The sequence below is a fragment of the Capra hircus genome, chromosome 22 (assembly GCF_001704415.2).
Source record: "Capra hircus breed San Clemente chromosome 22, ASM170441v1, whole genome shotgun sequence".
In the NCBI taxonomy this organism is placed as follows: domain Eukaryota; kingdom Metazoa; phylum Chordata; class Mammalia; order Artiodactyla; family Bovidae; genus Capra; species Capra hircus.
The window spans coordinates 21,396,726-21,409,240 of record NC_030829.1 but is presented as its reverse complement, the minus strand read 5'-3'; the positions used below and the strand labels follow the sequence as shown (position 1 = coordinate 21,409,240).

The window sequence follows — 12,515 nt, the reverse complement described above, 5'->3', positions numbered from 1 at the left end:
TGAGTCGGGCGGGCTCTGCCATCCCTGCTGAGGGGGACTCTCACTTGTGAGATTGGCACAGAAATGCCACCTCGCCCAGGGAGAGGGTGACTCTTCCTACTGTCTACCGTTTGTAGGTAAAATTAATAACTAACATTAAAATTTGTTGGTTGATGGAAAATTATTGTTAGGGTTGGGGCCCGCTTCCACTGTGTTCATGGAAAAGTCCTCTTTTGTCCACTGGCAGTGCCGCCTGGTGTCAGAAGCCAGGGGGTGTCACAGTGAGTCTGGGCAGCGTCTTCCCAGCCCTCCCGGGCTTCACAGAGTAGAAAAGAGCCATTACTGTGAGCTACTGACGTGCCCTGTGGGCTCCTTCCGTCCCCTCTCACGGGTGGGTCTGCCTCGGCGGTGGGCGATCTCTGCGTGTGATCCCCGGCGAGGCTGGGCCTGGTGAGTCAGGTCACCTGCCTGGAGTCCCACACGAGTCAGGGGCAGAGACACCACACGCTGACTCCGGGGTCTGAGGGTTGGAGTCCGGCCCTGAGCTGCCTTTCATTCGAGCCTGAAGTTGTTGCCTCAGTGAAGGCAGTATTTCACGGCGCCATCTGCAGGCCCGCTCTCCCGGCTCTCAGCTGTCGCAGGGAAGATCAGAGATGCTCAGAGGTCGCTGCGATGTTACCTGGGCTCGGTGCACTTTGAGAAGGACCTGCAGGATCAAGCGAGACCGTGGTTGGATGCCTCTCCTCAGTGCTGCTGGAGGGTTTCTAAACCATCTGGGCCTTGACTTTCTGGGACATCAAGTGAGGTGTTCTTTTGGGGTCAAAGCAGCATTTGATGTGTCTGTTGAGAACCGCAGGCAAAATACTGAAACTTCACTTTATTCCACAAATGAGGAAAGCCTGTGACAGAAAGGAACTGGAGGGAGACTGGGAGCAGGAAAAAGCCGCATGTCACCAGCTTGTGAATGCTCCATGCCAGCAGGGCAGAAAGGCAGGGCCGGTGACTGTGGTCTAATGGAAGTTCACCCCAAAACTGGCTGAACCCGGTCCCCAGCTGCATTCAAGCCGCGTCCTTAGAAAACTATTAACATCCCGAGATGAAAGTGTGCTGAGTTCATTCACAGGCAGGTAACAGAAGGAGAAATGCAGATGGGTAAATGTGCAGGTATTCTAATGTCAAACAGTGACATGCTAATTAAAATATGATCCCATGTTGGACCCATGATGTAAGGAAAGGTTCAAAGGTGTGAACGTGCCCAGTTTTGCTGAGAGTAAGCCAAAAAGAGCATCATTTTCTAAGTGGTTGGGATAAATTGGCATAGCCTTTCTGGAAGGCAGTGGAGCAAAACGTGTGTGTGATACAGCATTTGACCGAACAATTCCATTTTTAGAAACGTGACAGAAAGAAATAACTGGGTAGGTGAGTATAGAGGCATGTACACACAGAGGTGTTCATCACAGCATCACTCTTAATGATATAGAATTGAGACTATATTGACTGTTTAAAAAAGAAAAATATGAGGATTGAGTAGACAGCAGATTTTCAATACACTGGAATACTAGGTGAACATTTTTGTTTTTGAAACCAACATGAACTTTATGATTTTCTTCCTTAGGTCAAAATCAGAATAATTATAACAGAAACAAAGCTTATGAAGCTTTGTTCACAAAAACATCATGAAGTAAAACTTGCCTTAGTAAAGATCCATGTGCATAAAATGAAAAAGCTCTCCAAAATCCAAATAGATCTAATTGTTCTTTTTATTAAATATTGACATAGATAGCAACTCTGTTGCCCAAATTCAAGAGAGTATAAATATCTCAGGATGATATTAAAATAATGTCTAATATGAAATGAATGAATGTACCAGAAGGAAGAGAGAAAAGGTATTTCCAGAAAATTAGAACACTGCTTATTGTTAACCAGAGTTGTGTTGATACTTATTCATTTAGATTTGAAAAAAGGATACTATTTTAGGGACTTCCCTTGTAGCTTAGCTGGTAAAGAATCTGCCTGCAATGCAGGAGACCCTGGTTCAATTCCTGGTTTGGGAAGATCTGCTGGAGAAGGGATAGGCTACCCACTCCAGTATTCTTGGGCTTCCTATTTGGATCACACTTTCCCAGAGATATTGAGTCTCTCAATCAAGTTGTAACCTGGGCAGGTACTTTAAATACGTGATCTTTTTTTTACCTGAAAATGTTCATGATTCTCTTTGAAGGCAAGCCAACTGTATGCCAGGTTATGGTATAATACTTTTATAAAAATATATATGCATAAGTTACATTTTTTTCAATTGTAATAAGGCCAGAAGGAAAGAACTTATTGAATAAATGTCTATGGATATTGGAATAATTAGCATTTTTTGTTTTTCTTTTTCCTTTGTGCTTTTTTTTGTGTTTTCAAAAGTTTCCTCCATTGAACTCGTCTAATTTTCTAGTTAGAAGAAAGCTTTTCCTTATTACAAAGTAATGCATGGCCATTATTTTAAAATCAGAAATTATAGATAAGTAAAAAGAAAAAAAATCACTTGTTATTACAGTGATTTGGGGATTGTATAATCTCTACAATTCTTACTGGCAAAAAACAAATGTCATTTGTTGTCTGAAGTTGTTCTTTCTTGCTGCTTCATAGTGGCTTGCTAGAAAATATTTAACCAGCATTAACAGCAGCATTAGCCTTTTGTACTCTTAGATCTGAATTAAGGCCTCTTCTCTGCTTCCTTTAAGTGTCCTCCTTTACCCGATGCCCTTAACTGGCCTCAGGACACAGACTGGCCTTCTGGAGGCAGAGGGCTAATTGAGCAGAAAATGAACTCCGAAGTCAAATTCTGCATTGAAAGGGACTTTGAGATCAGCTAGTTCAGTCCACTGATTTCACAGATGTGGAAACTGAGGTCTAGGGAGGTTTCATAGCCCGATCAACATCTTGCAACAAATTAAAAGCAGAGGCAGGGTTCACATGCCTGTCCCTGGACTCCGTGGGCTCTGCAGTCATTCCCTGGAGCCGTGGTAGAGGCAGGATTCTCAGGAAGAGATCAGATGGCATGAGTAGGACCATATTAAAACTAGCTCCCAGCTTCAAAATAACCCCATTCAGCCCTTCTCTAGTGGCTCCCCACCATTTCTCCAGCCAAATATCTGAGATTATACTTCTTAGATAACCAGCCACTGGTCTCCTATACCTCTGAGTACCTACGCTGGGCCTCCATTTCTCATGAAGCCAACTTCTTGCCACGCCCAGGCCCCTTGGCAGAGGTCAAGCCGAGATTACGAGCGCGTCCTGAACAGCAGGTTGTCTCAGCCCCTCCCAGTGGGATGAGAGGCGGTGAGGCTTCCTGGTGTGTTACCACCACCAGCGTCCCTGCCACGTTCTGTCAGGGTGGCCTTGGCCCAGGCTCTTCATCAGGAAAGTAATGATAATTACCATTGGCTGTGTACTTAGCACATATATATGAGTGTATGCTAAGCACCGTATATATATTGTCTCTTTATTCTTCATGGTAACTCTGTCTCTTCCACTCTGCAAATAGCAAGACTGAGGCTCGCAGAGGAAGAGGTTGGTAGCTGGTCCCGATGACAGCAAGTGGCTGAACTGGGGTTTGAACCTCTGTCCAACTCCAGAGACCCTGCCCCCCGGCCTGGCCCGTAGCAGCTCATGAACGTGAGGTCAGGGACCAGGACTTGGCCAGTCCTGTATCCAGAGTGGCTGACCCTTAACAGAAGCTCCATCAAATGGCCCCAAGTGAACACACACCAGGACCCTCCTCCCCTTCCTCTCCCTCGTCCGCTGCAGCTCCCTGGTATAGGCCTGGGTTTTGTCCCAGGACCTCGAAACTGTATGTAGACAACTTGAAATCACTATTGGTTTCCACCCTCTTCGATATTTGTTTTTCCTCATTGTCACCATTAAGACGGGCAAGTGTAGCATATTAAGAAAAGAGTATAATGCTTTTTTAAATTTTTATTTTTAATTGAAAGATAATTGCTTTACAATGCTGTGTTGGTTTCTGCCATATATCAACATGAGTCAGCCGTAGGTATACATGTGTCCCCTCCCTCTTGAACTTCCCTAGAGTAGAATGCTTTAGAGTTAGCCAAAGGGTAAATTCTTTATAAATGAAGTTGTCCTTGGGGACATCAATGTCCGTCTAATGGAGATGCTTCTTAACATTGTCCCCTTGACATCCTTTTTTTTGGTTTGTTTTTAAAGCTTTTTGATTTAGTATACAGAGAAGAGACTCTGCTCAATGTCATTAAAAGTGTCACTCGCAACGGCCGGTCCATCATCTTGACGGCAGTTCTGGCTTTGATCCTGGTTTACCTGTTCTCCATCGTGGGCTACCTTTTCTTCAAAGATGACTTCATCTTGGAAGTAGATAGGCTGCCCAATGAAACCTCTCTTCCAGGTAGGTTTGGACCTTCTGATCTTTTTTTAATGTTAAAAGAATGTTTCCTGATTACAACCGAATGAAAAATGATGACTTTGGCAGTGTAGGTATTTCCCTAACACTCAAGAGTGTGAAATGAATACAGGACTTAGTTTTCACTGCATTCAAAGGGTGATATGATACGTCGGATGCTAAGTGTGAGTGTCCAAATGCTACATTTAATTTATGTATTGAATTTCTATTTTAAACTTGTGCAATGTTTTCTTAAAAGTTTGACCAGTGTATATTGAGAGTATGGGAGTAGGCATCCCTTGGCTTGGTAAGTCTATTTCTAGCAATTTATTCTTTAAAAATAGAACTGTAGAAGCAGATGTTCATTGCAGTGTGAAATTGGAAGCAATCTCAACATAAGGGAGTGTTTCATTAGAGTATGGTTCATCCATGGGGTGGTGAACCCTGTGGATATGGTGCGTCTTTATAAACCTTCATGGAAAAGTACCCAAGATATGGTGGGAAACTGGAGAAGAATAACTACAATAGGATCTGTGTAGATAGTTTTTTTTTAATGAAAAATCTCACATCTGTGCTCAGTTGCTGTCATGTTCGACTCTTTTGTGACCCCATGGACTGTAGCCAGGCTCCTCTGTCCATGGGATTTGCCAGGCAAGAATACTGGAGTGGATTGCCATTTCTTTCTCCAGGGGATCTTCCCGACCCAGGGATTGAACCCATTGCATCTCCTACATTGGCAGGCAGATACTTTACCACTATGCCGCCTGGGAAGCCCCTAAAAATCTCATATATATCTTTTAAAATATGGAAGAATATACACCCAAACTGCAAGTAGTGGCTGTCTCTTGGACCTTTCTACAATATGCAAGTTTTACACTGAGCTCATATGATTTTAATTTATAGCAAAACCAGAAGAGATTTCCTGTTACGAGAGAGAGAGACAGTGATCATACACTTGAGTGATCCCCAAGTGCTCGTTTCCCTCAATTAAAATACTTGACACTAGTAAGTGAAATATTACTGATTTTTCGTCAGATAGCCAGGCGCCCTGAGTCCAAGGAGCAAACTAGAATTGTGACTAAGCCAGACAAGCCTTTTTCTCCCTCCCAAAGGCTGCGTTCTTGGCATGTAACCCCAGCCTCCAAGTTGACATTCACTGCCAACCATCTTAGGGTTCTGAACTAAACTGATCTGATGCCATTCCTGCTTCTCACACAGACTTGGTCTAAATCTTGCTGGAGTCTGTGTGTTCAGTAGTATCTGTCAGGGAGTTTCAGCTGTTTGTCTTTAAAGTTGGAGAGGTGCTATTTAAGTGCGATATTTCTAGTAAGCTTACAGGAATTGACATTTCTGGCTTTTTTCCCATCCAGATCACCCAACGAAAGTGTAAATTGCATCTCTGCTTCGGATTTATAGGCAGGATTGGAGGGTGTTATTTATGTAAAGAATTGTTTAATCAGCCGTGAATTTGGGACTTCAAACATTTTAACCATATGCTGCCAGATTGTTCATCATAAAATTGCCTTCTCTCTCCCAGAAGCCAGCGAGACTTTGGCAAGCGAGTTCCTGTACTCTGACGTGTGTAGGGTGGAGACTGGGGAGAACTGCTCCTCTCCGGCACCCAAAGAAGGTAGGACCTCGCAGCCTTAAGCCCCATGTTAGTGCAGCCTCCCCACAAGGCTCAGGGTGCACGTGACATTGGAAGCAGATGAAGGCAGACTCACAGCTCAGAAGGCCAGTAGCAAGGAGGAAAGGCAGGGAGAGAGGAGGGGAATGAAGGGGGGGGGGGCGGTCTATATGGGAACAAAAGAGCGGCTTAATTGATTCAGCCAGTATTTACAGAGTGCCCACTATTTGCCTGGGACTGTGTTGTATTCTGTTGTTGTTGTTTAGCCTCTAAGTCGTGTCTGACGCTGCCTTGGAGGTAGAATACAGCATGACTAGGGAAATGATCATGAGGAGGAAGAGTAGGAAAAAATGAAGCCAGGGAGGCCAACAAAGGACCAGATTATGAAGGGTCTGCAGGTCAGGCTAAGGAGGTTAAAGCTAACTCAAAGGTTGATGCAAGTTGTTGAGAGGGGAGTGATATGAGACTGGTGTTTTAGCAAGACCCTTCTGGCTGCCGCTGGAGAAAAGAACAAGGCAGTCAAAAAATTCCCCCCCCCCCCCCACCCCGAACACCAGTCTCCAATTTAAGGTGTAAAAGGATTTGTCCAGAGGGCCAACTGTAAAAGGTTGCTGTTGTTTTTATGGTCATATAGTTGCTCAGATTCTTCTGTGAGACTCTTTGCGACCCCATGGACTGAAACCCACCAGGCTCCTCTGTCCATGGACTTCCCAGACAAGAATACTGGAGGGGTTTCCCATTTCCTCCTCCAGTGGATCTTACCAACCCAAGGATAGAACCCGTGTCTCCTGCATTGGCAGGCACATTCTTTACCACTGAATCACTAGTGAAACTCATAAGCAGCTATCTAAGTTGAAATGTCTGTTCAGTGCTGGGACTGGAGTTGAAAATCTGAAACTGGCACAGTATTTTAGATTTAATAGAGGTAAGGGCAATTCTGGGCTTGAGAAATGAACAGGGTTTAGTGATGAACACAGTGGTGACAAAGAAAGCCTTTGACGCTTGATTCCTTTATTTTATTCTCCGGGTCCTTTCTGCCGCTGGTGAGATGACATTCAGGAAGCATGATCTGCAAATCCTGGTCTGTCTTGCCGCTCACGTTCTAAATTCCCCCTGACTTGCCGTGTTTGCAGAGCTGGTCCTTGCAGAAGAGACAGAGCAAGATAAAGAGCACACGTGCGAGACGCTGCTGATGTGCATCGTCACGGTGCTGAGTCACGGGCTGCGGAGCGGGGGCGGAGTGGGCGATGTGCTCAGGAAGCCATCCAAAGAGGTAGCTGCGCCCCAGGGGAAGGAAGGTGGGGAGGCGGGAGGCGGGGGGCGGGGAGAGCGCAGCGCAGTGGGCTCCAGTGTAAACTGCAGACGCGGGGGCAGTGCCGAGAGCGGTGATGGATAGACGCGCAGAGCCAGCTGCTTAGGGCTCCTTTTCACTCTGGTTCTCATCAAATTGTGATGCTGGGCGGAAGCCCCCCCGCCGCCATGGAAAGGGGCAGCTTCCGCCCTCCCCTCTGTCTGCTAAAATGATTCTTTCCTTCAGGCCCGTCTGGCCTTCCTGAACATATTTGCAAACCCTTTAGATCCCAGGAAGTGGGCAGGTGCCACATGACACTTGGAGAACTCACAGTATACCCAGGGGGTGTGAAAAGAGATGAGGTTGTGGCTTTTACAGCTTGATGCCCAATGTGCTGATGGGGGTGGGGTGAGCCAGGGGGCTTGGGACATCTGATTTGGGCGCATTCAGTCCCACTCCTCTGCCCTGAGGTCTGCAGACCCGGGGGTTGGGTAGGGGGAGTACCTGCTGACAGCTTACACCACCTGCACCCCCACCATCCCTACCCCCCACCTCCGCTCCTCTTTTCCAGGAGCCCCTCTTTGCTGCTCGAGTGATCTATGACCTCTTGTTCTTCTTCATGGTCATCATCATTGTCCTTAATCTGATTTTTGGGGTCATCATTGACACCTTTGCTGACCTGAGGAGTGAAAAACAGAAGAAAGAGGAGATCTTAAAGACCACGTGCTTTATCTGCGGTGAGTGGTGTACCCGGCTTCTGCTGGGGCGTTGGGATGGGGTGCTCTGGCCCTCAGTGGGAGGGGCTGCTGCTGCCTTCCCCTGCGTCCCTGTCCTTGACTCTCTGTGGGCCACTGCTCTGTTCTCCTGGGAAATATCTGGAGTGCCGTGAGTTAGAGCCGCAGTTGCTGGTTTGTTTTAAGAAATGAAGTTTGGGGTAGCAGCAACATCGTTATACGTTATTTGAAATGTATGTGTCTTCGGGCCTTTTGGTTGTTGGGCTGCCAGACTATCTCTTGTTCCCATTCTAATTAATTAGAATGGAGCTCTTTCACTCAACTCCAGCCTATGGATGTCTTCACTGCAGATGGTATCAGGTTTTCAGTGGAAATAACAGCCCTCTTAGAGCATATGGCGGAAATGCTCAGAGCTTGGAAGTCCGACTTGTGTTCTGATTAAGACTCTGACACTTATGATCCATGTAACCATGGTACAGTCACTTCACTTCTTTGAACCTTTATTGCTCATCTGCAAAATGGATACAATAATGTACTTCTCTGCATTATCTTGGGACTTAATTGAGGTAGTTTATGAAACAGTCCTAGCATAGAGCCTGCACAGTGCAGACACCTACTAATAAGTAGTAAACTGCTATGCAAGAGAGGTGCATGGGGTACCAAAGAAATCATTGTCAGTCTAACTCCAAGGAAATACCTGTAAAATGCAAAGTAATCTTGTAGGAATTTGGGAGCTAAGTAATCATTTCAGGATTGTTCCTAATATATCAATGGTTACTAAATACATAAATTTCTCACCAGTATGTATACTCAAAGTGATCACGTTTCCATTTTAAAAATTAAGATCATAGCTTTTTGCCCCCGTAAAACCATTTAAACCTTTTCATTTTGACAGTTCCAGAGTTTCAGAAAAGTCACAAGAATAGTGCAAAGAATTTTTATGGACTCTTCATCCTGATTCCTCACATATTGAAGTAACACTTTAATATGTTTATTATCATTTTCTTTATTAACACACACACTGTTTCTCTGAGTGGTTTGAGAGTGATTGACACGGTGCCCCTTTATCTCTATTTCAATACTATATATGTCCTAAAGATAGGCACCTTCTCTTACACATACAATATAATTATGAAAACTGGGAAATTAACAAGGATGTCATACTCTTACTTAATCTACATATTCTATTCAAAGTTCACACTTTACCCTAATAATGTCCTTTATAGCAAAGGTAAGTCCCAGGTCATGTGTTGAGTTCATTGACATTTTTGAAGAATTTAAAAGTCAGTTATCTTATCGAATGTCCCTTGGTTTGGGACTGTCTGATGTTTTCCCATGCTACTGCTACTGCTGCTAAGTCACTTCAGTCGTGTCCGACTCTGTGCGACCCCATAGACGGCAGCCTACCAGGCTCTGCTGTTCCTGGGATTCTCCAGGCAAGAATAATGGAGTGGGTTGCCATTTCCTTCTCCAGTGCATGAAAGTGAAAAGTGAAAGTGAAGTCACTCAGTCGTGTCTGACTCTTAGCGACCCCATGGACTGCAGCCTACCAGGCCCTCCATCCATGGGATTTTCCAGGCAAGAGTACTGGACTGGGGTGCCATCGCCTTCTCTGGTGGTGTGAGATTAAGGTTATGGATTTCTTATAGGAACATCAAAGAAAGACTGTATTCTCCTCAGTGCATAATATCAGGAGGTGTTAGTCATTCAGTCATGTCCAACTTTTTACAACCCTATGGACTGTAGCCTGCCAGGCTCTCTGTCCGTGGGATTCTCCAGGCAAGAATACTGGACTGGGTTGCCATTTCCTTCTCCAGAATATCAGGAGGTACATGATGCCAGTTCATCTAGTAACTGGTCATATTAACGGTGATCACTTGGTTAAGATGGTAATGGCCCTGTTTCTCCACGGAAGCTACTTTTCTTCTGTTTGTGCCATTGAGAACCATTTTATAGGGAGATCCTTCGAGATGACATAAATATTGCATTAATTCTCAAATGTTAACTCATCAGTGTCTACATCCAGTTTTTGCCTGAGTCTGTGATTGTGATGGTTGCCAAATGGTGATTTTTATTTAGTTTATTATTGTTTCTACATTTGTTTATTGGCTTTTTAAGAAAAAGCTTTCTCTCTTCTCCATGTATATTTGAACTTTGTAACAACATGGATTCTTGTGTGTTTTTTTTAAATTCAGTGGATTATAATCCTTTACTGTCATAATTTATCTTGATGCTCAAACTGCCCCAAATTTGAGAGCTCCTTCAAAGCTGCTCTCTGTACTTTGCCACATCACCATCATTTATTACAGACTTTCTTAGTGTTTTTAGCACTGGGAGGTATTACAGGCTCCAGCTCACCTTGTACCTTCTCTCACCCAGCCCTGGTATCAGCGATTTCTCCACAGAGCCCTAGTTCTGTTCAGTGGAGAATGATATTTAGAATCCAAGATCTGGTCACTGGATGTGCTCATTCCTGTTGGTATGCCACTGCTGCCATGGCTAATTAGGGCATAAATCTAAAGGATACATGGATCCACACAGTTTTGTGTCTATCTTTGTAAACATATGAAAAAGGATGAGGTCATCCTCAGACCTCTAACTCCAGTTCACCATTACAGAGTTTGTTCTTTCCCCCTTTCCATATTTGTGCTCCATATTTCTCTAACAGCTAGATATCTGGCTCCCAGTGTCACCGTATATTTGTCTATTTGCTCAACCTAAGAATACACAGAAACTTGTTTCAGAATTACTCACCCAGACCTCTGCAAAATATAAACTTAGCAGCTAGAGTTCAAAATGTACGTAAAGTTCCTTCTGTCCTTACTCTGCCTCCTCAGAAACCTTCTAACATGTCTACATTTTAGCATTTACCTGGGAGAAGGGACTCCCATTCACTGGTTGCCTGCTGTGCGTGAGCCTGTCACACCCATGCTCGATTAACCCCCACATGCTCTTGGAACCTAGACGGTGTCTTCCCATCCCCTGCAAAGGTAGCTAAGGCACACTGGAGACCAAACGATGACTGGTGAGTGACAAAGATGGAAATCAAGCCCAAGTCCGTCTGACTCACGGCCTGTGTTTTCCTGCTAGGATACAAAAGTGCATGCGTTTATAAGGCCCACAGGACCCAACTCTTTATAAAGGCAGGAGTGAACCCGCGACCTCCTCTGTTCTGGCAGTTCTTTCATGGGTGTTTCTGCACCATGGCTGCTCACTCGGGGCTCTCTGTCTCTTTTTTTTAGGGTTGGAAAGAGACAAGTTTGACAACAAGACCGTCACATTTGAAGAGCACATCAAGGAAGAGCACAACATGTGGCATTACCTGTGCTTCATCGTCCTGGTGAAAGTGAAGGACTCCACGGAGTACACAGGCCCCGAGAGTTACGTGGCGGAGATGATCAAGGTGAGCGGGCAGGGCTCCTGGAGGCTTCAGGCCTGGCTTCCCAGCTTGGAGCGCAGTGCTGGGAGCTAGCAAGGACGATGACAGCGATGTCTGCCCATCCTTTATGGGCCAGACATCAGGCTCTAGAACTCCATGTGTCTTCACATTTAAGAAGCCCCAGGTGGGGTGTTATCTCCATCTTAAAGGAGGAAATTCTGAGGTTCAGAGAGATGAGCACATGGTTACTTAATAGGACTGGGATTTCACCTTGTATCTCACGCAGCAGCCGGCCTTCCATGTCTATGTACTCGGCCTTTTTTTCCCTTTAATTTTGATTTTTATTTATTTTTCACTGTACTGAGCCTTCGTTGCTGCTTGGGTTTTTCTCTAGTTGCGGCAAGCAGATGCCGCTCCTGTTGCGGTGCTCGGGCTTCACATTGCAGCGGCTTCTCTTGCTGTGGAACACAGGCTCTAGGCACGTGGGCTCAGTAGTTGCGGCTCCCAGGCTTCATTGCCCCTCGGCGTGTTGGTTCTTCCCTTGACCAGGGATTGAATCCGTGTCCCCTGCATTGGCAGGTGTATTCTTAACCACTGGACCAGCAAGGAAGCCCACTTGGCCTCTTCTCTTGATATGGATCCTTGTCTGTTTTTTCCCCTTGAATAAGACATACCACTGAAATAAAACACACCACTTCTCACTTAGAGAAGTGGTATGTTTTTAAAATGATCATTCTATGGCATTCAGCCTGGTTGGTCCATTTGGCCTCAGCCTCACCTTTCTGGGAGACGCTCTGCTAATCATCAGGGAGGGATCATGTGATGGAGGAATTTGAGTCCTAAATTAATCCCAAATTAATCTTCTTGCTGATGAGTCCTGGGTCCCAGGAAGGGGGAAGTCAAGCAGGTGTGCAGAGCACTCTTCCCAGGCCGGGGACTGTGGAGGCGCCAAACACATGCTCTGAGGCTCCCAGGCCAGCTGTCCTTTCGTACCCGTGGTTCTGAACTTCATTAAAATATTCGGGTGTGTATGGCCAAGCAAAGGAGGCATGCAGTGTGAAGTTTAGAGGCTCTGTGATTTACACCGCTCCCTCTGCAGAGGA

At 45.3% G+C, this 12,515-nt stretch overlaps 1 protein-coding gene across 6 annotated transcripts in view; it reads left to right on the top strand.

Moving 5' to 3' along the window:
- Window positions 1-12,515, top strand: part of ITPR1 (inositol 1,4,5-trisphosphate receptor type 1) — a 350,791-nt gene that overhangs the window by 309,081 nt on the left and 29,195 nt on the right. For all 6 annotated transcript variants that reach the window (XM_013973556.2, XM_018066872.1, XM_013973555.2 and 3 more), the window contains 5 exons: window positions 4,192-4,387; window positions 5,919-6,011; window positions 7,142-7,281; window positions 7,871-8,036; window positions 11,276-11,436. In XM_013973556.2, coding sequence (XP_013829010.1) covers window positions 4,192-4,387; window positions 5,919-6,011; window positions 7,142-7,281; window positions 7,871-8,036; window positions 11,276-11,436 — 756 coding nt within the window. The remainder of the gene's footprint in view (window positions 1-4,191; window positions 4,388-5,918; window positions 6,012-7,141; window positions 7,282-7,870; window positions 8,037-11,275; window positions 11,437-12,515) is intronic.